At 41.0% G+C, this 27913-nt stretch overlaps 1 protein-coding gene across 3 annotated transcripts; it reads left to right on the plus strand.

The window, feature by feature from the left end:
• The first annotated feature begins 1070 nt into the window (after positions 1 to 1070).
• Positions 1071 to 17132, plus strand: FSD2 (fibronectin type III and SPRY domain containing 2). Of its 3 annotated transcripts, XM_081964889.1 has the most exons (14): positions 1094 to 1202; positions 2949 to 3098; positions 3541 to 3996; positions 4658 to 4753; positions 5684 to 5983; positions 7310 to 7332; positions 7756 to 7877; positions 9122 to 9286; positions 10534 to 10668; positions 11321 to 11474; positions 12646 to 12779; positions 13578 to 13710; positions 15573 to 15749; positions 16711 to 17132. In XM_081964889.1, the coding sequence occupies exons 3-14, from the start codon at positions 3607 to 3609 to the stop codon at positions 16958 to 16960; spliced, it is 2079 nt and encodes a 692-aa protein (XP_081821015.1). In that variant the 5' UTR covers positions 1094 to 1202; positions 2949 to 3098; positions 3541 to 3606; the 3' UTR covers positions 16961 to 17132. The 3 variants fall into 3 exon arrangements, with proteins under 3 accessions (XP_081821014.1, XP_081821016.1, XP_081821015.1); XM_081964888.1 differs by lacking the exon at positions 2949 to 3098 and having other exon boundaries at positions 1071 to 1206; XM_081964890.1 differs by lacking the exon at positions 2949 to 3098 and having other exon boundaries at positions 1071 to 1206; positions 5684 to 5917.
• The last annotated feature ends 10781 nt before the right edge of the window (positions 17133 to 27913 follow it).

The following is a 27913-nucleotide window of genomic DNA, read 5'->3' on the forward strand; positions in this document are numbered from 1 at the left end:
TGCTTAAGATCAGACACAGGTACCCCCTAGCTTGTGTTGATACAAATATACAATTGTGGCTCTTTGCTAGTGGCCCGCAAATAGAATTCTTCTTTATTGGCCAAGCGCGATTGCAACATTTGCCTCCAGTGCATAAGTTCTCAGTGTACGTACAAACCTAAGCATACATACAAACAACATAGTGATAAATCATAAATCATAAGATACAATAATAAATCATGAGTATGCAAAGAACAAAGTAATAAATCAGAAGATACCAATTGGAGAAGGTCATGGGAAAGAGAAGAAGGATAATAGTAATACAGCCTGACTACATGAATAAAGAGAAGGTTAGAGCCGTATGTGTATATAATATGTAAAAGGCATTCTGTATAACTGCCAGTCTGACTTTGTCCCCAAAATATGGAGCATATTAATTCCTCATTCTCTCCATCTTCACCTTTGGCAATTGATGCTACTGTGCGCTCTTTCTTCCACACAGCTTAAAGAAGACTCTCTTTTTTGAAAAAGGTTTTTTTATTTTTATTTCTCAAACATACCTTCACAAATATACAATCTCATTATTATTATTAATAATAATATGTGTTATCTTTTAACATTTATAACAATTTTTTCCTTCCCTAAAGTGAAAAATATAGTCGAGATTGCTTTTCTACCATCCCATGAACCTATCTTATTTTACAACAAACCTACTTCTTCCTTCCCCTTTTCTCCTTCCTTCCCTTCTTCTCTCCTTCTCTACTTTCTTCTTTCCTCCTCTCCTTTCCCTTCTCTCCTTCCCCTTCCTCTCCCTCACTCCTCTTCTTCTCTTTCCTACCCTCTCTCCTACTCCTACTTCCCCTCCGTTTCTTCCCCTCCTTTTCCCTTTCTAAAGAAGACATTTTTAAAAACGGGTCTCTCTAAAACTTTCAGGCCTCGGCGGTTTCAGTAGGATTTGGATGCGACATTTTCTGCCATGACATTTAAGGGAGCTTTATGGACAGGTGCTGATCTATCTTTGCTCCCTTGCTAATAGTAGGCATGCTATTCATGGAGTGGGGGGGGGGGGGGGAGAGAGAAACCCCTTGTCTAATATTACAGCACTAAGTTTCCAGTTACAGAAAGATGGCAAGGCTTGGAAAATCAAGTTTTGATATGGAGGAACCGAAATGCGTCACGATCATTTAACCATAAGAAGAAAGTATGGATCCTTAACAGAAAAGGCAAGTGTTCTTTTTAAGAAAGTAATTCCTCACTTTAAAAAGGAGGCAATTTTTTTTCAAGTTAAAATGCTTAAAAGTGCGTTCGTACATAGCTCGGTGCACAATTTTTCCTTAAGATCTCATTGCTGATCAGTTTCAATTAGGGGCAATTGAACAGCTGTATTTCCTTTACAATGCTACACACACATAAATGTATTTTCCCATGTGCCTGTAGGAAAAATCCCCATAGTGTTTATGTTTAATAAATCAAATTGAAACAAATGTTTGGCATTATACTATTAATGGCGTTTAGCATTTTGGGGAGGGGAGGACTGCCTGCTAGGAGCAACCTTTAATGGAAGGCTACTTGAAAAAGAAGAAGGAATACGAAAGTATACGAAAGAGATAAAATATTTAATTTTGCACATAATTACGGCAGCGAGAATAACACTCGCACAAAGTTGGAAACGTGATACCATGCCGACAGACTGTTTGATAATCCAAAAGATTCTTGATTGTGCATAAATGGATAAACTCACATTGGAGTTAAGAGACAAGGAAGACTCAGAATATTATACAGTTTGAGAAACCTGGTATCAATGGATAAATAATAGGAAAATGAAATGTACATCTTAGAAACATAGATGTATAGATATAGGAATAATTAGAAATATATAAAAATGCATTTGAATAGTAAATGATTATGTTAGTACTGTCAAAAGGATTGCAACTTATACAAAACTAGTTTTAAAGGTATATGTAAATAATGGTTTAAATTCTCAATAAAAGGGTTGTTTTTTTTCAAAAAAAAAGAAAAAGGACCTTTTGCTCTCTGTTTAGAATCCTGTTTTAAAAGTTTATATTGTTGGATTCTGTCCCTTGCTGTTGTTATTTGCACTTATTGGTTTTTGATCTGAGCAGGGATAGGAATCCTATGAGGCTGCAATCAAAGGTCTCAGACCTCTGTCTTTGCAAAGGATACTAACGTAAAATAAGAAGGAAAGTTTGACCATATGTTTTCCTTGCAGCCCTTAAGAGGAAACAAAGTTCTGAGACCCCCATAGACCACATTGGCTTAGAATGGGTAACCTGATTTTCTAACATTCTTTTTTTAAAAAATAGTTTCTAGTAAACATTTCAACCTTTAAAAACAAGGGGGGGGACACAACAAATACAGAAAAAACAAAATACACATAACAATATAAAATAGTTTTACAACCTTCTGTATCAGCTTACATATTAACTTTTATAGTTCTCTATTCTACATTGCCTTTTTATCGGCTTTAACATCTGTAATAGTGTAATAACAGTTGTACTCCCATTTGTAACAATAATAATTTGTTCGTATCATCATTGTATTTACATTACGGTCAATACTTTAAGTTTGATAGTAATTAGTAACTTTGGTTAATTTTTATTCAATACTAGTTTAGAAAAAGCAAAAAAAAAAGACTTCTGTTTCCTGTTTTGGCTTCTGTTTTCTAGCCACTTATACATTCTATTCCATATTTTATAATAATCTCTTTCTTTTCTGATTTTCTAACATTCTGAAAGAGAAAAGCTACACTGGAAGTCCAAAATGATGTGTTTCTTTTAAAGGAAAGGAAATTAACCCAAAAAAAGGAAAGGGGCTAAAAATATTAAGTCCATCTGCATATGTGATAGAACTTCACCTACCTACTATCATTGTCCGAACCCAGCAATCTCTGGCTATTAGGAAATTAACTAGGGTTTCTGATTTTTTGTTCCTTATTATCTGTTTCCTAGGGGGCTCAGAGGCTAAGACGCTGAGCTTGTCCATCAGAAAGGTCGGCAGTTTGGCGTTTCGAACCCCTAGCGCCGTGTAACCGAGTGAGCTCCCGTTACTTGTCCCAGCTTCTGCCAACCTAGCAGTTTGAAAGCACGTAAAAAATGCAAGTAGAAAAATAGGGACCACCTTTGGTGGGAAGGGAACAGTGTTCGGTGTGCCTTCGGCATTGAGACATGCCGGCCATGGAGATGTTTTTTGACAGCGCTGGCTTTTCGGCTTTAAAATGGATATGAGCACCGCCCCCTAGAGTTGGGAACGACTAGCACATATCTGCGAGGGGAACTTTTACCTTTAACTTATCTGTTTCCTAGACATCTAATTCTTCCATGTGCATCCTGATAAGTCCAAAGTACATCTATGGATTTTTCTTGGCAAGAGACTGGAAGCGGGTTGGTGTTTCCAAATGCTATCTCCAGTTCCCCGTATTTCCAGTTTTGTTGGATTTCCTTGGGATCTCCTGATATTACTCAACTTGAACCTTCTTGGCTCTTTGAGATGTTAAGCATAAATTCCATTGCATGTTGTACTTTTATTGTTCTTAGCAGAAAGGAGAGAGGCAGCACGCAAGATCTATTCTTGTCCTGTTGACTTGGCGTCCAATGTTCTTTCTCCACCATGGACTCTTCGTTGAAAAAGGATGAGCCAGACAGTCCCAGGTTTTATCATTTGGAACTTTATGACTCCCTTGAAGATTTATTTCCCGAGGAACCGTTCCGAAGGCGAGATCTATCTCCACACGAAAAGAGGGCAACACAAGATGCAGAGAAGCAACTGGCACCTCATGTGGAGTATCGGGACCAGCAACCCACAGACCGTGCAAGAGGAAATAATGAGAAGAGTGACAATGATGCTCCTGAGGATAAGGAGGCGAGCCAACGGTCCTACCAAGAGAAAGAACTATATTGCATTACTTGCTGTGTTCCAGTGACACTCTTCAATAGCAAGAATAATGGACATCAAGAGCATGAAGTCATGTCTCTCGCGGCAGTGGTGGAAATCGCAAAGGTGAGGATCGTGTAAAGCCAATCCAGGTAGGAAGCAGGAATCATTTGGCTAGTGTTGTGGCCCACCAGTAACCAGCAGAGCTGGCAGCAGATTCAGACAGTGAGGAGGTTGGGGAGGAACATGGGCCAGTCCTGGAGTCTGGGGAAGGCTATGATGAGGGCTCTGGGTCGGAGACAGAGAGGGGGCCACAGCTGTATGCCAGTTATCAGCTGCCTTTAGAGTCAGACATCAGTCAGGCAGATGAACAGCTGGAGCCTGTTCCCAGTTGCCAGACGAAGGGAACAGCTAAAGAACAGGGGTCGACTTGGGAGTAAGGCCACAGGTGGACGATGAATTCCCCCTCCCAGAGGAAATAAAAGTGGAGCGAAAGGGAAATGGAGTTTGCAGGAGACAATTAGTTCGCTTAATTGGTTGGTGACTCTCTGAGACACCTTGCCAGGTTCTGCAGATATCGGCCTGGCAGCTCTCCAAGCCAGATAAGGTCTGTGACTGAAAATCCTCCCTTGAAAGACTTTGCTGGATGTGAATGGGGAGAATTCACAGGAAATTAATAAAAGGTTTTTTTTTTTGTCGGGACCAGGAGTTTGCTTCATGCTCTCGGGAAGCCTCGGTCAGAACAGCTAGGCTGCAAGACACTTAACTGCTTTTTTTGTTTTAAAAGGATGCACTTCAGAACAATATTGGCCGATTGGAAGACCAAATCACTCACCTGGAGAGTTTTGCTAGCCACTTGGAGGAAATTTTTATTACAGTAGAGGTAAGATGCTCTCACGAATTAAGTTCATGATTCTAAGTGAACTGGAAAGGAAGGTCCACCCCTAAAGGCCCACCCTAGCCTCTTGACATTTCATGCGTAGACCAAGAAGGTGGTCAGAAACTTCAGGTTTAAGTTCTCCAACTGTTCAAAATGTGTTGTTGTGTCACACCGCAGGTCAAAGTGTCACCAGGAGAAGCAGAGATGGCTACGTTGATTCCTTGATCCAAAGAAGAGAATATATTTCATTTTGTTTCTATCTGGACATTGCTTGCGGATTTTGTGCTTGCAATGGGAATAAAAGGAAACTTTCATTTTGTTTTTTCTGAGCTTGTCGTTCAGAAAGATTGGCAGTTCAGCGGTTCAAATCCCTAGTGCCGCATAAAGGAGTCAGCGCCCGTGACTTGTCCCAGCTTCTGCCATCCTGGCAGTTCGAAAGCACGAAAAAAATGCAAGTAGAAAAATAGGGACCACCTTTGGTGGGAAGGGAACAGCGTTCCGTGTGCCTTTGGCGTTTAGTCATGCTGGCCACATGACCACGGAGATGTCTTTGGACAGCGCTGGCTCTTTGGCTTTGAAACGGAGATGAGCACCGCCCCCTAGAGTTGGGAACAGCTAGCACATATGTGCGAGGGAAACTTTACCTTTAGAATAGAATAGAATAGAATAGAATAGAATAGAATAGAAAAACAGAGTTGGAAGGGACCTTGGAGGTCTTCTTGTCCAACCCTCTCCTTAGACAGGAAACCTTACACCACTTCAGACAATTTCTGGAATTTACTCGAGTTGCAAGGATTCTATGCAGGAATCCATGAAGGGTTAAATTGGTGTTGTATGAATAAAAGTATATAAATCTTTTCTTAGAGCAATCTCCAGGTTGAATTGCCAACACTTTTGAGCATCCTCAACTGAACCCAAAATATTCCTTTCCAGGAGAATTTTACCAGGCAGCAGCACAACTTTGAGAAGCGTTACGATGACATCGTGCAGATCCTTGAGCAACGTTACGAAGACAATATGCAGGCTTTGGGGGAGGAGAAGAAAGAGAAACTGGAAGCTTTGTACAAAGAACTGGTCAATTGTGGAGAGAACCTGGATACTTGCAAAGATCTGATGGAAACCATTGAAAATCTTGACCAGGGTGAAAAAAAATTAGAAGCCCTCAAGGTACAGGATAGAAAGCATCCCCTCCCCAGAGCCAATGAGTACCAAGGCACCACCAGAGACGCAAAGGTTATTTAGGATTGCATCTAAACTTCAGTATAGAATGAGCTTGTGTTGTACAGGTAGTCCTCAATTTACGACCAAAATGATGATCAGAGTGATCCAGAGCACCTCCCCTAAACCGGTGGGTCTCTGTAGGAGTCACCGTTCTGGATTTTCTGCTAAAAGGGCTAGTATTTTGTAATTATTAAATTGCTATTATGAAATTATTAAAATTCTACCTTGCGGTTTGCGCTGGGATTGTGAGATGGCCTTTTTATTTTGCCCTCCCCCCCCTTTCTGTGTTTGTATTACGAGAGATCTATTTTGCCATTTGATCAGACAACTCCGATCAATCAATAATGAAGACATTATTTCAATCTCTGCTTTGCGATTTCAATTCTCTAAGGCTACTTCAGCTTCAACCGCAATAATACTCGGGCAAACAATCAATACAAACTCAGGGTAAACTGCTCCAAACTCAATTGCAGAAAATACGACATCAGCAACAGAGTGGTCAATGCCTGGAATGCTCTACCTGACTCCATTGCTACATCCTCAAACCCCCACAGCTCCAATCTCAAACATTCAACCGTGGACCCCTTACATCCATTCCTAAGAGGTCTGTAAGGGGCGTACATAAGCGCACCAGCCAGAGATGGGTTCCGGCTTCTGTTACTGCCAGTTCGCGTCAGGGATGCGCTTTGGGGGGGGGCGCACTATACACGCATGTACATAAGTAAAAAAAATTGCATGGCGCTGCCACAGCGCCACCTAGAACAGGTTCGGGCACATGCCCGGCCAAGTTACTACCTATCAACGGAACTAAATAAATAAATAAAATAAATAAAATAAATAAAACTTAAATAAAATAATAAATAATAAAATAATATAAATAAAATAATAAAATAATAAAATAAATAAATGAATAAATAATAAAATAATAAAATAAATAAAACAATAAATAAATAAAATAAATAATAAAATAAATAAATTGAATAAAATGAATAAAATGATGAATAAAATAAATAAAATAAAATATAAAATAAATAAAATAAATAAAATAATAAACAAAATAAATAATAAAATAAAATAAATAATAAATAAAATAAATAAAATATAAATAAAATTAATAAAATTAATAATAAAATATAGAATAAAATAAATTGCTTCATTCGACATATCGGGATATACTTTTGAGGAAAAATCCATAGGCCTTGGCCATGAGATTTACAGCAATTTTAAGTAGAGGGGGGGAAAAGTCAGTGCATCATTAATGCACTTGGGCATGTATGCATACATCTGTGTACATATGTAATATATTAGTGGAATCACCCATTTTTCTTTCTTCAACAGACTGCAGTTGCAACAATTCAGAGGTAATATTGAAATGCTGTCTTTCAAAGAGGTTTCCTTTTTGTTTTCCTCCCTCTATAGTCATCCTTTCTGTAATCACCCTGCCACAACGTTAACATTTGGCCTTACTGTTAGTTTACTCAGTATGCTACTATTGGGACTCCAGCTCTGTTGTATGAAACAATGCCTTATTTGAACTTGCCTGTACCTTGAAACTACTATTTTTAAAAAACACACACATTACTTGGGAGTCTGCAATTCTTAATGAACATGTTTAACTTGAGATATTCATACTGTCTTTTATGAATATTTTTTTTTGTAAATGGATTCTGTATAGAATTGAAGGGTGCAGTCCATGCGTTAGATGTGTAATATAGTAGAAATGTTTGGGAGCAGCGTAAATCTCCACACAAGCCATCTAACGCTGATTTTTGTGGCATTTTCAGAGTACATTCCTTCTTGAAAAAGGATGTGAGTGTAGACTTATCGACCCCAGCAGAGTTTGAAGAGCGAACCATTCATTGCTCAGACATTCAGGAACTAATGGAGTCTGTCAGTTCTTTCCCAAGTAAGTCCATTAGGGTACCAAATACAAACAATAGGTTGAGTTGGAAGCTGGTGATTTTATTTCCTAAAGCAATGTACTTTAAATGCATAGTTTAGAATTACTGAAATCTTTCCAGAAAAGAAACAGATGCAAATATATCATTATATATTTGGAGAAGTTTCTTTTTCATGAGAGGCTACTAGAGGACTTACCGTATTTTCTGGAGTATAAGGCGCACCTTAGTTTTTGGGGAGGAAAATACCACCCCTGATTTATATTATGGTTGCTCTAACTTCATACATCCATGACTTATACCATTCTCAACATATCAACAAATCTGGATAATCCATCAATTTGGAAAAAGAAAAAAGAAAAAGAGATCTCCGTAAATAAATCTCCATGTTGGGGAGGTGCAACAGGTTTCATCTGAAAGCCACGATAGGCTTTTGAGGATACGATGGAAGCCATACATCAAAAAGTAGGCTTGGCCAACCAAGTAGCTCTGGCAAAGCAAAAAGTAGGTCTGGTCAACACAAGAAAAAAATGATTTGATTTAATGGACACTGAAGTTGGATGAAACATAATGAAATAGGTCAAGTCGAGTAGATAGGGCGGGTAGGGTAAGGTAGAATAGAATAGAATAGAATGGAATGGAATGGAATAGGAATGGAATAGGAATGGAATAGGAATGGAATAGGAATGGAATAGGAATAGTGGAGTGAAATAGGAATAGGAATGGAATGGAATGGAGTAGAGTAGAGTAGAATAGAGTAGGAAATGAATAGAGTAGAGTAGAATAGAATTGAACAGAATAAGGAATAGAATAGAATAGTGGTGGAGTGGAGTGGAATAGGAATAGAATGGAATGGAGTAGAGTAGAGTAGGGCGGGTAGGGTAAGGTAGAATAGAATAGAATAGAATAGAATAGAATAGAATAGTGTAGAGTAGAGTACAGCGGGTAGGGTAGGGTAAGGTAGAATAGAATAGAATAGAATAACTTAATTTGACCAAATGTGATTAGATACACAAGAAATTTGTCTCCTTGTAACAAATGTAGCTAATAAGATTTCTAGCTCTCAAAATGCATTTCTCACAGATGCTCATGGAAGTAATATTGATTTTGGTAGAAAAGGAAGTCCATCTTCTCGGTTAAATGCCATCCTGGTGCATTGGCAGTTTTCACCAAGGAGTAAATACCCAAGTCTGGAAGTTTCCTGTCGTCTTTTGCAAAATCTTAAAACTGACTTCTCCCTTTCTGATTGTAGTTTTTACACCCCCTTGTGCACCCGTGATGAATGCTCAAGATCCCAACTCAGCTACGGGGACGTCTGTGAAAGTTTGCTGGAGCTTTTTCTCTGAAGACATTGTGGAAAGCTACCAACTCTACTACAAGCGAGTGAGCAATGGTACATCAAGCAAGGAGGAAGAAGGTAAAGAGACTAAAGCCAGATCAGGTAGAATGGGGGGGGGAACCCACTTCTCTAACTAAACTCTTAATGACAACATCCACCTGGAGGCAGATCTTGCAAGACAGAAATGAAAGCGGCATTTCCTTCCCATCTACCTGCCAATTTTATTATCTGCTGCTCTTCTTTCTTTCTTTCTTTCTTTCTTTCTTTCTTTCTTTCTTTCTTTCTTTCTTTCTTTCTTATATATTTTTATTGCGCAATTTTCTTGGTTATGAATAAAATTTCTATATTCACGATAACAGTATACCATATGGGTACAATCTCTACAATCTCTATTGAAAACAGATAGTAAATCTCATACACGCAATAGTTGTAGCTATTATTCTCAATAGCTATTCATCTTCACTTATCCTTATTGAAAACTTTGTGTTAATTGATTAAGCCCTCTGTTCAATTTTATCTATAATCTATTAATAATATCAAACATTATAAGCATCAAGTAAACATCACATTTATAGCCATTAGTTTCCAAATAATTATACGGGTTATTTATCTTAATTATTCAATGTTCGTTATTCAATTGTACAAATTACTTCATCTTTGTTTGCATATCTAGGTTTCTAACTTCTGCTGCTATTTTATACCCATTAATAGAATAGTTTCCAGATTGAAATAGTAATCTTTTTCCCATTTCTGATTTCTGCCTTTATACCTATTCATCTTCATTTTATTAAGAATTTCACATTGTTTGATTAGGCCCTCTGTTCAATTTTATCTATCATCCATTAATAATGTCAAACATCTATAAATATCCAATAGGCATCACATTTATAGCCAATTAATCTCCCAATAATCCTAAATTTTACTTATCTTAATTATTCGATGTTCATTATTCTATTACACACTTTTGTTTACATATCCAGGTTTCTAACATCTACTGCTATTTTCTACCCATTAATATACTAGTTCCCAGATTTAAAAAAGTAATCTGCTGCTTTTCTTCTAAGCATCCTGATTGCTCTAATTAGAAGTTTAATAAATTTTACTTGCTATACGGGCCATTAAAGCTTTACAATGTGAGCTCTGGAAATTAGCAAAGAGTCTATCTGAGAGCTACCCTCAATTTGTGGCTTGTTCAGTCCAAACCAAGTTTAAAAGAGAAAGACCTCAGCATAACATGCTGTTATTCCTGCATGAAACGAGCTATTACTTAAGAATCTGTTGCAATTTCAAAGAATTCCTTCAATCTTTGTACTTTCTGATTGCAGAATTTAAGCTAAATGTGAAGGAAACATACTGCACCGTTGCTCAGCTGGTGCCAAACACACAATACGAATTTTGGGTAAAGGCAATTAACAGAGCTGGGGTCAGCTCAGAGAGCGAAAGAGCCGTGTATATGACAGGTAAATGGCTTTTGATGTTATCTTTTGGTTTAGGAAAACAATAGCTTTTTATTGGCATATGCAAAGTGGGGACTAGTTGCCAAAAGGTATTTTTTTTGTAAACAGTGGGGGAGAGATTAAGCTCATAATCCTATCCGTTTAGCAATATGTCCCCAAACGGTTGGAAATGAAGACAAATACCTGGCACATATAACCACATGTGGTGGATCTGCATAAAAGCAAGGAAATTTTGGATAGAAATTAATATGTGGTTAGAAAACTTCTGGAGGCAGGTCATTCCATGGATTAGTTGGTCTCACTGTCTTACAATCATGGCTTATATACATTGCCAAGCCAAGACTAGGGTTACATCCCTAACAGTTGTCTTATTTTAGTTATATTCAAAGGTGGGGAAGAGGTTTAAGTCAATATTGTCATTTTGCTGGTGGCTTTTGAGCAGAATTTGCTAAATTTCTCATTGTAGGATGTCTTTTGGGTTGTTGATTGTCTTGAATTCTCTTCCCAGCTGGGAAGGCAACCTAGAAATCCAAGGCCCAATAGTTCATTAGTGATTCGAGTCTTTGCAATTTATAGTCTAGAATTTTCACTCCACAAAAAACCAGCTTTCGTTTTTTAATGCTTCAAAAGACTCTTCTCCACTCCACATTTTCAGCTCCTTTGCCCCCCGTTATCAAAGAGAAGGTGATTCAGAGCTGTGAATACTCTGCATTGGTGAGATGGGAATGTGGAAATATTAATCCTGTGGACTCCTACACTGTGGAATTATCGAAGATGGCTGGCGGAGATGGAGGCGAAATTCTCACTGAGTAAGTTGCACTGGGTTTGATGATCTGCACGTATCATACCATATCATGAGTTCATGGCCCTATTCAGCGATACACTGGATCTTTTTAGTAGAATCAAACTCGGGAGCAAGTCTAAGAAGCAAAATTTGCTCAAGTTACTGAAAGCTTTGGGAGTGCAGGTCAAAGGGAGCATAAAAGAAATATCCAATCCTAGAACTCCTTTTGCCCATGATCATTTTCCACAATGTTGCAATTTCCCAATAGGGAGCAGCATTACAATGTAAGATCTAGCACATGAGCAGGTAGAAGACAGCAAATTATAGGCAAAATCATTTTTTCCCCAATGGTTTTTGCTACCAATATGCCATTTCCTTCCTTCCTTCCTTCCTTCCTTCCTTCCTTCCTTCCTTCCTTCCTTCCTTCCTTCCTTCCCTCCCCTCCCTCCCTCCCTCCCTCCCTCCCTCTCTGCTTCCCTGCCTTTCTCCAGCCTGCCTGCTTTCTTTTTTCTTTTTCTTTCTTTCTTTCTTTTTTTCTTTCTTTCTTTCTTTCTTTCTCTTTCTTTCTTTCTTTTTCTTTCTCTTTTTTGTTCTTCTTTCTTTCTTTCTTTCTTTCTTTCTTTCTTTCTTTCTTTCTTTCTTTCTTTCTTTCTCTTTCCTGTCTGCAAATACTCATAGAATATTCATTCGTATTTACTCTTAGTAAGAGAAATAAATTATTTCCTGCTTATCAAGGAAACAGAGATGTGGAAGAGGGTGCTAACTCCTTCCCACCATTTCCTTAGCACTTTGTTTTTCTCTGGTCAATTTCATAAGCCCTTGGTCAATTTCAGAGATTGAAGGTTCCCTATTATGCTGTGATGTTTCTGCTATGCCCAGGGATGGTCAGCTCACCCAAGGAGGAAATCAACTGGCAGAAATTTTCAAAGGCAGGGTAGCAGACTGGGCCCTGGAATGGATTTCCCAGGTGGAAAAAAGCCACAATCAGTTACCAGGTCTACTGATACCATGCAAAGCTTGTTAAATTCTTTTCTTTCTTGTTAATCTCCAGTATCTCCAATATGGTACAAAAGAAGTATCTTTCTGTGTTACATCTCAACTCTTTCTGAGGTTCCCAGGATCACAAAAAAAAAAAAACCCACCTTATTCTTCTTTTTAAATGTGGCTCTAAACATTTTTTCCACTTTTCTCCCTAGATCAGTTGTTGGAATTCCAAATTGCGAGGCACTGATTCAGCTGGAGCCAAAACAAAGTTATCTTCTGTTTGTGAAGGCCCTCAATATAGGAGGATCAAGTGAAAGGAGTGAGCCAGCTTCTATCCTGAGCACAGGTAGTAAGAATGTACTCTTAGCATGCACCTTTTGCAAATGGTGGCATACATTGCTTCTGGTCGTGCTTCTTAAAAATTATTTTACTTCATTTCCCAAAATAAGCTGTTGGAAGAAATGTCCATCTGGGTCAGTGGTAGGATTTTTACTACTGGTTCTGTGGGCGTGGCACAGAGAGTACCAAAGACCCCACAGTCCTCTTCCTCCTCCTCCTCCCCCTTCCTCCCCTTCTTCTCTCCACACACGCACTCCCTTTAGCACTGATGATGTTACATAGTTGAGTGATGAAACATCTTCAAGAAAACCACCAAGCTCAGAAAGCACTAAGGACCCCACAGTCCTCTTCCTCATCCTTCCCCTTCCTCCCCTCCTCCTCCTCCTCTTCTTCACACACCTCACCCCCTTTAGCACTGATGATGTTACATAGTTGAGTGATGAAACATCTGCAAGAAAACCACCAAGCTCAGAAAGCACTAAGGACCCCACAGTCCTCTTCCTCTTCCTTCCCCTTCCTCCCCTCCTCCTCTTCTCCACACACCCCACCCCCTTTAGCACTGATGATGTTACATAGTTGGGTCGTGAAACGTCTGCAAGAAAACCACCAAGCTCAGAGAGCACTAAGAACTTCACAGGTAGTTTAATCTGTTTCAAAGCAATACCTTAAGAAGCCACTAAAAGCTTCGCTAAAAAAAGTTGGTTTGGATGAGGACAATGGGACTTTTGAGCACACGTGGCAGTAAGCGAGTACCAGCAAATTCACGGGACTGAATAGTTACAGCCAGATTTCATTTCTCCTACAGGAACTGTATTTACCCTCAACGAAAAGACAGCTCATCCCTTGTTGTCCATCCTGGAAGATGGGCTGACATTGGCCTGCCACGAAACCAAGAGTGCCCAAAGTGACACATCCTTTGGTGAAGACAGTTTTACAAGGTTTGGGTTCTTTGTGCCTAGCCTGCATTCTTTAATCCCATGTTATTGCTTCATGACCCTTTCTTTAAAAAGGACCCTGGGCCTCTGAAAATGCCCTTTGGACAGTATTAAAAACTGCTCACAACAGCTCAAAGCAAAAGGTGAAAAACAGTTACAGGGGTTGAATTTTAGAGCTTCTGATTCTGAGTTAGGATGTTGCTTCTGCAGTTTAAAGACAGCATAAAGATATACGTATGTTTGTGTGTGTGTGTGTGTGTGTGTGTGTGTTGCATTTGTGCTGATAAATAAATAAAGGCAGAATAGTATAGATCTATTTCAAGCTATTTAGCTCTCATCAGCTAGCCATACCCTTACTGAGATTTGAGCCTGGGCTCTTTTTACATGTTAGGTAGTTGTATTAGCCACTAATAATAATTAGCAGTATGCTCCCTCCCATATTTGGACATACCAGGTGCTTTTCCCTTAACACGCACACACACACACACACACACACACACACACACACACGGCTCTGTGTGTGTGTTTCTGTGTGTGTGTGTTTTCCAGCCTAACTCTGGAACGCCTTGAGCAATTTCAACCAAACTTGGTACACAGATGACTTACTCTCTGGAAACAAATACTGTGGGGGTAAGACACCCCTTAACATTCCCTTGGAGGGGGTGTTCTGTTATGATACCTCCTGTTGTGCCTTCAAATGGCTTCTACTGTACTGCCGTAAAATGACTTCTACTGTACAGCGCAGTGGAGTTGCCACCGTAATGCCTTCACAGTACTCCACAAGGGGGCTTCCTCTAGTAAGGGGGAAATCCAACATTAGAAATTACATTTGGTCTGGACATTTACCCCCCTATAAATAAATACCCGGGTTATCAGCTAGTTCTAAATAGAACAAGTAGTATCTATAATGGATAAAACCCTTGATACTGCTACTTATAATTGATCATACAAGATCATCTCTCCAAATACCTCATGGCCAAGATCAACTGGGAAGGCTGTCTTAAGACCCAGGTAAACCCCTGTCGGGTACAAAAGTTCAGGGCCACGTTTGAAGTTCTGATTAATATATTGTATTAATCATGTACTAATTATTAATCTATGTACAGGAATCTACTAAAAAATGGCTAGCACAATCTTGGCACTGCAGTAGATAAGGGCCAAGGGAATTCGAGAGGGATTGGACGTAATCTGCTTGTGACAACATACAGACTCTAAGCTGATTCCTCTTTTGACTCCACCCCATGCTCTGTCACTCCTCCTACAATTCCAGGTTCACCTTAATTTGGAGTTGAAGACTTCTTCGTGACAGTCCCCAAGTTAGGATCTTAGGATCTCTCTCAAAAGGAAGAGAGTTGACCCCTTTAAATGGGGTTGGGGTTGGGGAATCCTACTCCAAGTATAGAGCCATATGCAGTATGATATCTCAAGCTGCACATGTCCGGTCCCTTATTTAATTGACACTCCGCCGTTTCTTCCCCGGAAATCTCAAAAATCCAATCCTTTTATCTACAACTTAACTAATGCCCAATTTTGGGGATAATGAGCCTCGGTGGCGCAGTGGTTAGAGTGCAGTACTGCAGGTTACTTCTGCTGCCTGCCAGCTGCCTGCAGTTTGACAGTTCTAATCTCCCCAGGCTCAAGGTTGACTCCGCCTTCCATCCTTCCGAGGTGGGTAAAATGAGGACCCAGATTGTTGGGGGCAAGAGGCTGTAAACCACTTAGGGATATAAAGCACTGCAAAGAGGCATATAAATCTAAATGCTATTGCTAGAAGAGGCGATGCAGAAGATGACTCAGTTCCATCAAGAAAGTGAACATCTTGACAGTTGACCTATGTTCCCTCCCTCCCTCTCTCTTTTTGCCAGATCCATTGCTGTGTTGGGATACCCGATCCCATTCCAAGGAAAACATTACTGGGAGGTCGATGTTGATGAGAATACCGAATATTGCATTGGTGTGGCTTTTGAAAATGTACCAAGAGGCGATTCCTTGGGCGAAAGCCACTCCTCCTGGTGTATGAAGCACACCATGACTTCCTCCAGGTACACCTTAATCTTAACCCTTGGGATGATGTTGCAACCAGCTTGCAAGATTTTTATACTGCAACGTAAGCCTATTTTCAGTGGATTTCCTAAACAGTTGAGGGCCACATCAAGAGTTACAAATCTCAAAAATTCAAACTATGCCGGGAGTGGTGTTGCAAAATCCCAGTTCCCTACCAGAGGTGGGCTGCTGTCAGCATTACTTCCAGTTCGGCGTGCAAAACATTTTGCGTGCATGGCAGACATGCGCTCTGAACATGTGCACATTTGCACCTAAAAAGGTCTGCACATGTGCACAACATGAGAAAAGGGGGGGGGGAATATGTTTTTGCAATGAAGCTCTGAATCCTGAATTCGTATAAATCCTTCCATTCCCCACCATCCAGTGAACCCGAAGAAGCTTGCTAATACCAATTTAAATTGAATACCAATTTGAAGCAGGGATATCCAACCTTGGCAACTTTAAAACCCATGGAATTCAACTCCCAGAATTCCCCAGCCAGCCAGGGCCAATTCTGGGAACTGAAGATAATAATTAAGTGTATTAAAGATGCCAAAGGGACGCAGTGGCTCAGTGGCTAAGACGCTGAGCGTGTCGATCAAAAAGGTCGGCAGTTCGGCAGTTTCAATCCCTAGCGGCGCATAACAGAGTGAGCTCCTGTTACTTGTCCCAGATTCTGGCAACCTAGCAGTTTGAAAGCAGGTAAAAGCAAGTAGAAAAATAGGAACCACTTTTGGTGGGATGGTAAAGGCGTTCCATGTGCCTTCGGCTTTTAGTCATGCTGGCCACATGACCATGGAGACGTCTTTGGACAGCCCTGACTCTTCGGCTTTGAAGTACCGCCCCCTAGAGTCGGGAATGACTAGCACATATGTGCGAGGGGAACCTTTACCTTTACCTTAAGCTGCCAAAGTTGAGTACCCATGATTTGAAGCTTCTGATCTCTTTCTCTTTACGCAGCCACCTCTATGAATTTCTCAATGATGGGATGACACCCGACATTAAGATCACAGTTCCTCCAGAGAGGATTGGCCTTTTGCTGGACTACGATGAAGGGAGGCTCTCGTTTTTTAACGCTGATATCACGCAACACTTGCACACCTTCCACAGCAACTTTCGAGATTTTGTGTGTCCCTGTTTTGAGGTGGGAAACATCGGGGTGCTCAGGATTCGAAATGGCATCACAGTACCTCCATACGTTGTTTTGTGATTCAGGATAGCACGATGACACTCTTAATAGGCCACACAGCACACTTTCAACTCCTGTCCCAGTCTTTCCTCTTTCTCCCCCAAACTGTCCGTATTACTTATTTATTTATTTGGTTAGTGTGGGAGACAAGACCGTATTGTGCATAAAGTAAATTCGGTTGAATGCTTTAAAATGTGTTTCTTGTTGTTTACGCACAAAAAACCCCCACTTCATCTGACCATCTGTAACCCTAACGGCTTCCTTTACACAAGTATTAATTAACCTAGTGAGTTGTGAGGGGTTGTTGTTGTTGTTTTTGTAGTTTGACTTGCTTTGCAAACCCAACCTGATAGGCTATATAACTATTTTGTGTATTGCACACTCCAAGATAATAGTTTCACCTACTAAACTACATGATGGGATGCAGTGGCTCAGTGGCTAAGACGCTAAGCTTGTCGATCAGAAAGGTCGGCAGTTTGGTGGTTCGAATCCCTAGTGTCGCGTAATGGAGTGAGCTCCCGTTACTTCTTCCAGAATAGAATAGAGTAGAGAAGTTGGAAGGGACCTTGGAGGCCTTCTAGTCCAATCTCCTGCTGAGGCAGGAAACGCTATACTATTTCACACAAACTGTTCTTAAAAACTTCCAGTGCTGCAGCATTCACAACTTCTGGAGGCAAGTTGTTCCACTGATTGTTCTAACTGTCTGGGAGGAGGAGGAGGAGGAGGAGGAGGAGGAGGAGGAGGAGGAGGAGGAGGAGGAGGAGGAGGAGGAGGAGGAGGAGATTGAGGAGGAGGAGGAGATTGAGGAGGAGGAGGAGATTGAGGAGGAGGAGGAGGAGGAGGAGATTGAGGAGGAGGAGGAGGAGGAGGAGGAGGAGGAGGAGGAGGAGGAGGAGGAGGAGGAGGAGGAGGAGGAGGAGGAGATTGAGGAGGAGGAGATTGAGGAGAAGGAGGAGAAGGAGGAGATCAGCCATTCAGTCATGCCTGACTCTTGGTGATTTTATGGACTAGATCTCTCCACATTTTCCAATCTTTGAATTGGTCGATGCTCTGGCTGGTGTCAGCTTTGATGGGGTCCATCCTCTATGTTTTTTGATGGTTTTCTTTTACCACTTACTCTTCCAAATATAATTGCATCCTCCACTGAATTCCTTTGCCTGACTCCAAGATCCCTCTCACAGTTACTACTATTGAGTGAGGTACCACCTATACTGTACCTGTGCATTTGGTTTTTCTTGCCTAAATGTAGAACCTTACTCTTTTCACCCTTGAATTTCATTTTATTAGATAATGCCCAATGTTCGCGTTTGTCAAGATCCTTCTGTATCATAAGCCTATCTTCTGGAGTGTTGGCTATTCCTGCTAGCTTGGTGTCATCTGCAAATTTGATGAGTTCCTAATACATCAGATGCCACTGTTGAGTTTTCAAATGCACACCTGTCAGAAAAGTGCTTCTCAAATTCTGTTCCTCATACAACCACCTAAAACAAGAAGAAACCCCTTCACGCATAGGTCATTTAATCATAAATAGGTCTCTTCCTTACTTGCTACAATACTTATATTTATCCGGGGATTTGCTTCATGTGCCACACTACGCTATAATGTGATTTATCTGGTGTGTGCTTAACATAAGAATAAAGACATTGACAAGGAACATCATTTTTCAGCGAGCTGGAGAAAAAAATGAAATCTGGCCTCTGTTTTCCAATTTAAAGGGCTGAAACCAAAGATCACTATTGCAAGGCAGTGTTTCAAGTTGCAAGAAAATGCGGCATCTTTTTGTAATCACACAGTTCAAGAGGAATAAAGCTGGCCAGGCTCGAATAATCACAAATGTGTTTTTCCAGTGCTGCATCTCCTTACTAAGCTGCTTAGGGACTAAGAGGGAAAGAGATAAAAGTATGTGCGTATACAATATGGGCAGAGAGGAGTTTCACTGTGTGAGTCCAGAGAGAATTGGAGCAGCCGAAGAGAGAGATCGGCTTTTTCCCTCCACGTTTTCTTACCCTATGAAAAATCAACTTCTGTTGGGGGGGAAAGTGTGGGGACCGAGTGAAGTGATTTATCATCTTTATCATGGATGCTTTCATTAGCCAGGATTCCGTTCCCTTAACCAAAAAAAAATCAACATTGAACACAATTGGAGAACTGAGTAATATAGTAATATTGTTTTAGGGTATCATCAGAAAAGAAAGAGGGAGGGAGGGAGGGAGGGAGGGAAGGAAGGAAGGAAGGAAGGAAGGAAGGAAGGAAGGAAGGAAGGAAGGAAGGAAGGAAGGAAGGAAGGAATGAATCACTTGAACAAGATGGGCGGCAAATAAATTTGAGGAAGGAAAGAAGGAAGGAATCGCCTGAACTGCAAAATGGGCACCAAATAAATTAAGGAAGGAAAGAAGGAAGGAAAGAAGAAAGGAAAGAAGGAAGGAATCACCTGAACTGCAAAATGGGAGGCAGATAAGAAGGAAGGAAGGAAGGAAGGAAGGAAGGAAGGAAGGGAGGAAGGAAGGAAGGGAGGAAGGAGGATATAGGGCAAAATGAAGACATATTTGGATCATCAACAAATAATAACAACATGGTTTGTGTTTTTATAATGCCTTCACACCCAGATCTTAATTTATACATGTTGGAGGGGGAAAATGGCCTCAGAGTAAATTCAAGTACTTGCACACCATAGCCTAACCTACGTTCACTCAGAAACAAAGGGGACATTTACTTAAAGCATCAAAACTCCCGAGTTTCTTGCTTAGCTGCAGAGATTCTGCCGGGAGTGAGAGACAGAGAGAGAGACAGAGAGAGAGAGAGAGAGAGAGAGAGAGAGGGAGGGAGGGAGGGAGGGAGGGAGAGAGAGAGAGAGAGAGAGAGAGAGAGAGAGAGAGAGAGAGATGGGGAGAGAAAGGGGGAGTGAGAGAGTTAGTGGAAATGGGGGATTCATTTTTTTTAATGCAAATATACTTATAAACAATGTGGGTTTTTTTATAAGCGATATGTGAGAGTGAGACAGAGAGACAGAGACAGAGGGAAACAGACACACACAGAGAGAAAGAGGCAGACAGATGGGGAGAGAGAAAGGGAGAGTGAGAGACAGAGAGACAGGGAGAGAGAATATTATATCTTATGCTGCAAAATTCTGAAATGAAAAAAATTATAACCACAGAACTAGATTAGGATGGGATTGGATTCATAGGGGCAATTTCAGTGGATAACTTCCTAACCGATGAGTCATTGGGTGCCTGAACCAGAGAATAAACATTTGTCTTTCATCTGTAATGTTTACAAAATCTATCTCTGTATCTAGCACAGAGTGGCTTCCAATCCATGGGAGGAAAGGCAGAGGTCAGATTGAGAATCTGATCAGATCGCCTAGATTTTAAAGGGAACTATATGCAAAACACCTGAAAGTATTCCCCCCCCCCTCTTGTTTAAATTATTTTACGAAGAGGCAGTATCATTAAGAAATAATGGCCTTCTAAATATCTTTGGAGTTCCCCATAATTGCATGGCATGTACAATAGACTGTATTATCATAATTCAGTCTAATTTAGAAAAGGAAAAATTGCCTTTAAAAAAAAGTCAAATGGGTAAAATAACACGAACCATCTAGATTTTCCAAAAGAAAAAAAAAGATTGGGATTTAGTAGTCAAATCTTTTCACAGTTTTTGATGTCTACCCTTTAGTTGTCTAAAAGGAAAATGCATTAACACCATAAAGGTAAAGGTACAGGTTCCCCTTGCGCATATGTGCTAGTCGTTCCCGACTCTAGGGGGCGGTGCTCATCTCTGTTTCAAAGCCGAAGAGTCAGCGCTGTCCAAAGACGTCTCCATGATCATGTGGCCGGCATGACTCAACGCCGAAGGCGCACAGAACGCTGTTACCTTCCCACCAAAGGTGGTTCCTATTTTTCTACTTGAAATAATATAAGAGGCAAAGTATTATGCACTTAATTGAATGTGTCTTTGTATAACCCATGTTTATTAGGTATAGTTAGTTGGTTGACTCAGCCTTCCAGCCTTCTGAGGTCAGTAAAATGAGGACCCCGATTGTTGGGGGCACTATGCTGACTCTATAAACTGTTTACTGCTTACAGAGGGCTTTAAAGCACTGTGATTATAAGTCTGAGTGCTAAATGCTATTGCTATTACAGGTTAACTCTGCCTACTGCCAGAAGTTCGATGCTGACCGGCTGAAGGTTGACTCAGCCTTCCATCCTTCTGAGATGGGTAAAATGAGAACCCAGATTGTTGGGGGCAAGATGCTGACTCTGTAAATCGCTTAGAGAGGGCTGTGAAGCACCGTGAAGTGGTATATAACTCTAAATGATATTGCTATTTTTGTATTAATGCTGATTTCTGCATTGTGCAAACCAGAACAGTAGATGGCAGGATAGACTTGAAATTTAGATGTTGTTGAATAGTTCTAGTTTGGTGTCAAGATTCCTTGGGTAAATAAATGCATTGAAAGAAGTTGACCCAGTGACATCATATAGGTCTGCTGAAAGTACCCTCCTAAACAAAAATATAGAACAGGGCCTGTCTGGAAACAATGCCAAACTCAGCTTCCAAAAACTTTTGGGAAGGTGCTAGGTCCCTAGGTGGCTCCGTGGCTAAGATGCTGAGCTTGTCTGTCAGAAAGGTTGGCAGTTCAGCAGTTCGAATCCCTAGAGTGAGGTCCCATTGCTTGTCCCAGCTTCTGCCAACCTAGCATTCGAAAGCACATAAAAATGCAAGTAGAAAAATAGGAACCACCTTTGGTAGGAAGGTAAGAGCATTCCGTGCGCCTTCGGCGTTGAGTCATGCCGGCCACATGACCTCGGAGATGTCTTCAGACAGCGCTGGCTCTTCAGCTTTGAAACGGAGATGAGCACCACCCCCTAGAGTCGGGAACGACTAGCACATATGTGGACCTTTACCTTTATATCTCTAGGATTTGCTAGCAATAAACACAACAGGGCAAATTAATTTTTCTTCCAATGCAACGAGAAAAACATTCATCCTAGTAAAGCTTTTTAGGCTCTTCCATTCTTTCTCCATATTCAGTGCTGGAAATCTTGAGTTACATCGCCCCTTAGCAACATCTGTACAACCTCTGGCTGAAGATGTCCAGCGTGGGAGAGTGAATCTATTTACCTCCGGGGCATCAGTTCTGCTGCTGACTTTCTTTTAGTTGTACCATTTCTTCAAATATTAAGGTAAAGTCTACCTTTTTGTAACTTAAGCTTATTTAATTGAAGCTTATTGTTAAGGTTAAGGCAGGAATGAAAACAAAATTAAAGGGGAATACAGATTCTCCTCAACTTATGATAGGAAGGGAGCCCGGAATTTCCGGTTGTAAGTTGAGGCATCCATAGGTCCGATCTGATTTTACAACTGATTGTTAAGGGAATGCCATGGTCGTTAAGAGAATCTGTGTATTCCTATGAGCGTCCATCCCCCCCAAAACTAGCAAAGGATTGCGGTCACATAATCACAGATTTTTCTGCTGCAACTATTCTAGAATCTGTTCCATTCCATTCTGTTCCGTTATTCTGTTCTGTTCTGTTCCTTTCTTTTCCATTCCATTCTGTTCCATTATTCTATTCTGTTCTGTTCTGCTCTGCTCTGCTCTGCTCTGTTCCATTATTCTGTTCTGTTCTGTTCCATTATTCTGTTCTGTTCCTTTCTTTTCCATTCCATTCTGTTCCATTATTCTGTTCTGTTCTGTTCTGTTCTGCTCTGTTCCATTATTCTGTTCTGTTCTGTTCTGTTCTGCTCTGTTCCATTATTCTGTTCTGTTCCATTACTGTGTTCTGTTCCTTTCTTTTCCATTCCATTCTGCTCCTTTATTCTATTCTGTTCTATTTCATTCCGTTCCATTATTCTACTCTGTTCTGTTCTGTCCTGCTCTGTTCCATTATTCTGTTCTGTTCCTTTCTGTTCTATTCTGTTCTGTTCCATTATTCTATTCTATTCTATTATGTTCTGTTCCATTATTCTACTCTGTTCTGTTCTGCTGTGTTCCATTATTCTATTCTGTTCTGTTCTGTTCCATTCCATTCCATTCCATTATTCTATTCTATTCTGTTCCATTCCGTTCCATTATTCTATTCTGTTCTGTTCTATTCTCATTACAATTCCATTGTTTCCTGTGACCTTTCATAGAGTTCAGATGCTCAGATACCCAGAGTTGAAACACGAATAGACGCGTGCAATCCTTAAATGGGATCACTTTTTGTCCATGCAGATTTTGCTTCCCAAATATTTTTTTCTATTTCTGCAAAACCTTTCAAGCACAATTGTTCTCCCCTGTTTCCAAGTACCGTTTTTAAATTGCCTAGTAATATCTTAACCCGGCACTTCAGTTTGCCTTACAGGTGTCCTAAGTACAACACCTATCAAATCCCAATGTAAAGATGTCCAAAAGCGCCAGGTTGGAGAAAGCAGACAGTTGCAATCTATGATCCATGGCTGCTTCTTGATGAATGTCACGAATTATATGCTTACAGAACCTTCATTGTTCATGAAGGACCAAAGGTCAAAGGAGAGACTGCTGAACTTTTGCACCCCTGATCCAGCTGGAGTTCCAACTTTATTCTTGGAAATGTCCCTTGCTGACCTAGAGAAAAAGGCAGCTGTTTGATTCCCATATATGTAATCAGCTGGGCTAAGAGACAATGTGTGAGCCAATTCTGCTAAGCCTCAATCAATCTTCTGAGAATTCTTGTGTGGGAAAGGGCTCCTGTCAATGGCCAGATTTAACGCATTCTTGGTTGATTGTGGCTTAATAAAATCCATGTCCTGGACTGCTCTTTCTCTTAAATTCCTTGTGTGTCTACCACACTTGGCCAAAGCAAGCATTATCCTACTCTACTCTACTCTACTCTACTCCACTCCACTCCACTCCACTCCACTCCACTCCACTCCACTTGTCTCCTTCCCTTTCCTTTCCTTCCCTTCCCTCTACCATCTTCCCTCCCTCCCTCCCTTCCTCTCCTCCCTCCCTCCCTTCCCTTCCCTTTCCTCTACCATCCTTCCTTCTCTCTGTTTCCTCCCTCCCTCTTTCCTTACATTTCTCTCCCCTCCTTCTCCCTCCCCTCCCCTTCACTCCCCCCTCCCCTCCCCTCCTGTCTTACCCTGTTCCATTCCATTTCATTCCAGCGCAACTATCAAATTTTCAGATCTGAAGCTGACAGCCTGCTCCCTCATTTAATTCCTTATCACTGATCCCAGGTTAATCCCTTGGATTAAACAAAAATCAAACCACCCTTCCCGTCAATGGCGTTTTTCGGATACACTGGTCTTCGATTCCCGGACACAAACATCTGGTTTCTAGCAACGTCAGGCTCCAATTTCCAAATGCACCAGATTTCTTTCGTTCTTCCAGTCCTTTCCCCAAACTTAAATATCATCTGTAAGGGGGATAGTAGAAGGGAGCATGAAAACTGGGATCCCTCTTCACGTCGGCCTTCCAACTTCCATGAAAACCATTTCCAATTTATTGTCCTTAAATCTTAGGGCCGTGATGGAGAACCTTTTCGGCCTTAGAGCAACTTCAGTTCAAGGGAAATCAGGTGTCCTCCAGAGCCAGGCCAGAATCTGGAGAACATTTTCCAGAGAAGTCCAAAAACAAACAAGCCCAACACCCCACCAACCAACCAGCTCTGTGCTCCATGCTCCATCCAGTTCCCCTTGAAAGAATTCCATCAGTTCAGCCACCCATGTGGCCCAATCAGGTTATGTTCTAGCTGCATACAGGAAGAGGGTTGCATGCCAATGTCCGTTAGTGGTTAATGCATAATGCTGGAATTTTCAGCTATAAGCAGCACTACATAGTATGGTGAATAAAACTGCAAATATTTGCAGTCAATACCGCAATATGTCAGAGATGTTTAATTACTTTAGGCTTACAATCTGTTGTGGTTCAAAGTAGATTGAGTCCTAACAGTTCAGCTTGGGTTATATTTCTTTCAAGCCCCCCATCCTCTCTTGTGCCCACCCAAAGCCGATGAATGGGTTGGACTTATTTAATATTTGTTTGGACTTGGTGTCCCTTTTCTCCTCCCCTTCCCCACGTTTTTTTTTGTTGTTGTTTTTAGCTAAAGAACATTCCACGCATGAAGAATCAAAGCATTTTTAATTCATCTGGCACTCGTCACAAACTGCTTCACTCTTCGGGATTGCATTCAGACCCCAGGTCCCATGCTGCACTTCCCAAATGTAGACGTGTAAACCAACAGAACCCTTGGTGATTTTGTTTGCATCGCTTTGATCAACGCCATTGGCTGTGGCCTCTTTGTGGGATGGGAAAGAACGTGGTTCAAGGGCACAAGACCCCATTTGTAAGTAGGACATCGCAGCTGCATGTCACATGGAGGCAGGTGACCTTAGGATTCTTGACGAATGAATCTTGTCTTTTTATGTACCCTGAGAGCCTTATGCACCAAAGACAAATTCCTTGTGTGTCCAATCACACTTGGCCAAAATAAAGAATTCTATTCTATTCTATCAGCAGGGCTGCCACAGCATCATCAGATGACATCCATGGGACCCCAAAAATACATTTCAAACAAAGAGGTGAGCTTGTGAGATGTGGTCATCTCAATGAGATTTTGGTGGTACTTAATGTTCTTTGAGTACCTGATGATTCTGAAGGCTGCTGAACCCATGATTTTTCATGACAAAGAAAGCCATCATCTCATAATTTACAAACCATAATTAACTAAAGCTCCAAAACTCAGTACGTGCTTCAACAATGATTTATAAATCAGGGGCTGGGTTTGTATCTCAGATGCTTCTCTGCAATGTGTGAATTCCACCAATCTAAGTCAACTTTGTGCAAGAGTCTTACAGCTGCATAACTCGTTTTGCAGAATTGTTGAGAAAGTAGAAACAAATAATCCCAAACAACTCCAATTAATTCTTTCAATGAAGGATGGAAGATCATACTAATACCACTCCATAAAGCCTTAGTAAGACCACACCTAAACTATTAAATCAGTTTTGGTCACCACACTATAAAAAAGATGTTGAGACTCTAGGAAATGTGCAGAGAAGAGCAACCAAGATGATTAGGGGACTGGAGACCAAAACATATGAAGAACAGTTGCAGGAACTGGGCACAGCTAGTCTAGTGAAGAGAAGGACCAGGGAGACAGGATAGCAGTCTTCCAATATTTGAGGGGCTTCCACAGAGAGGAAGGGGTCAAGCTATTTTCCAAAGCACCCAAAAGCCAGACAAGGAATAATGGATGGAAACTGAACAAGGAGAGATTCAACTTAGAAATAAGGAGAAATTTTCTGACAGTGAGAACAATCAACCCATGGAACAGAAGTTACCTTCAGAAGTTGTGGGGAGCTTCATCACTGGAAGCTTTCAAAAAGAGGCTGTGCTGCAACTTGTCAGAAATGGTGTAGGATCTCCTGCTTGGGTGGGGGGGTTAGACTAGATGACCTACAAGGTTCCTTCCAATGTTAATCTATAAACCATGCTTGTCTGAATGAGCTGGGCCTGCAACTTTAAGGGATTAATGGCATAGCTGCACTTCAGTAGATCCACACTGTCAATTCTCCTGTAAGTTTCCTGTTATTTATTTTCTACAGGCCTTTAATGTCCTTTCTCGTTGCCCATATGATTCAGCCATCCAGGAATGCTTCCAGAGAAATCAAATATTGATCAGGGGATGCTGAAATATTAACTACCATTTTGTTATTCAGCAATTATGTATCGCTTCTTTCCTTTCCGTGCAATTCAGACAGGAAAGAGTGTGGGGGGGGGGAATTGACTCATCAATATAGAAGCAACAGATTTCTTCCAAATAAAAATAAAAATGCTGTCACTCCAAATAAACTTCTACCCCGCGGAAAGGTTTTAATTAAGGCAACCTGTCAGCAAATTAGATTAATTTGCTTAGGAAAATGATGCCGCAATGCTCGGAAAACAACTCCACAAAAAGCTTTATAGACACGGCTATCTCCAAGGGCAGAAGAAAATAATGGTGAAGTCATATAATTACTGGAATCCAGATGCCAGTAAAAGGTTGGATCCGTTTTTCCCCACCAGCCAAGAATCAGTTCCCCAACAGGCTCAGATAGCGGAAGAGTTCTGTTAGCTCAATGGGAAGGAGCTCCCTGACTTACTGCTAGGTAAAGATAAAGGTTCCCCTCTCACATATGTGCTAGTCGTTCCCAACTCTAGGGCGAGGTACTCATCTCCATTTCAAAGCCGAAGAGCCAGCGCTGTCCAAAGACATCTCCGGGGGTCGTGTGGCGGGCATGACTAAATGCCGAAGGCGCACGGAATGCTGTTATCTTCCCACCAAAGGTGGTTCCTATTTTTCTACTTGCATTTTTTAACGTGCTTTCGAACTGCTAGGTTGGCAGAAGCTGGGACAAGTAACGGAAGCTCACCCCGTTACGGGGCACTAGGGATTCGAACTGCCGAACTGCCGACCTTTCTGATCAACAAACTCAGCATCTTGGCCACTGAGCCACCACATCCCCCTTACCTACTTACTAGTAGTAATAAGTAACCTTACTACTACTTTACTAATAATTGTGTTTGCAGTGAACAACCCAAGAAGATTGACGAGTACCTTCAAGAATTATGCACCCCCTGTTTTTTCAGGCACCCCCCCCCCCATTTCAGAGCTTTTGAGCCTTTGGAGATTAAATAGCCATGCAATATCCTGTACCCCAGTGGTAATTTGGCCTTGGGGAAGGAGAAGAAATGGAAGTAACAATGATTGTCTTATCTCCTATATATTGACTATGGTCAAGGAGCTATAGTTCCATCAAGATTGATTGTAGCATTGCTTTGTCAATGAAAACAGATTGACTCTGCAGGTGTGAAAGCCGTGTCTTTGCACTGTATTCACTACTCAGGACTCGGGATAAGCATCTGGGGCCCACTGACAATGGGACTGGAAGATCCATAAGTTCTAAGAGTAGAGGTCTTATTCTGTCCCAGTGACAGCTCTGGATTCAGGTCAGCCTATTTTGGTT

Source organism: Natrix helvetica (genome assembly GCF_964273705.1).
Source record: "Natrix helvetica genome assembly, chromosome: 12".
In the NCBI taxonomy this organism is placed as follows: Eukaryota; Metazoa; Chordata; class Lepidosauria; order Squamata; family Natricidae; genus Natrix; species Natrix helvetica.

What these genes read in the sequence shown, in the direction of transcription:
- FSD2 (XM_081964888.1), top strand. Translation starts at nt 3,607, where the DNA reads ATGGACTCTTCGTTGAAAAAGGATGAGCCAGACAGTCCCAGGTTTTAT. An exon ending in GCAGTTGCAACAATTCAGAG is followed by an intron (nt 7,333 to 7,755) that starts GTAATATTGAAA and finishes TGGCATTTTCAG; the next exon opens with AGTACATTCCTTCTTGAAAA. An exon ending in GTCTGTCAGTTCTTTCCCAA is followed by an intron (nt 7,878 to 9,121) that starts GTAAGTCCATTA and finishes TTCTGATTGTAG; the next exon opens with TTTTTACACCCCCTTGTGCA.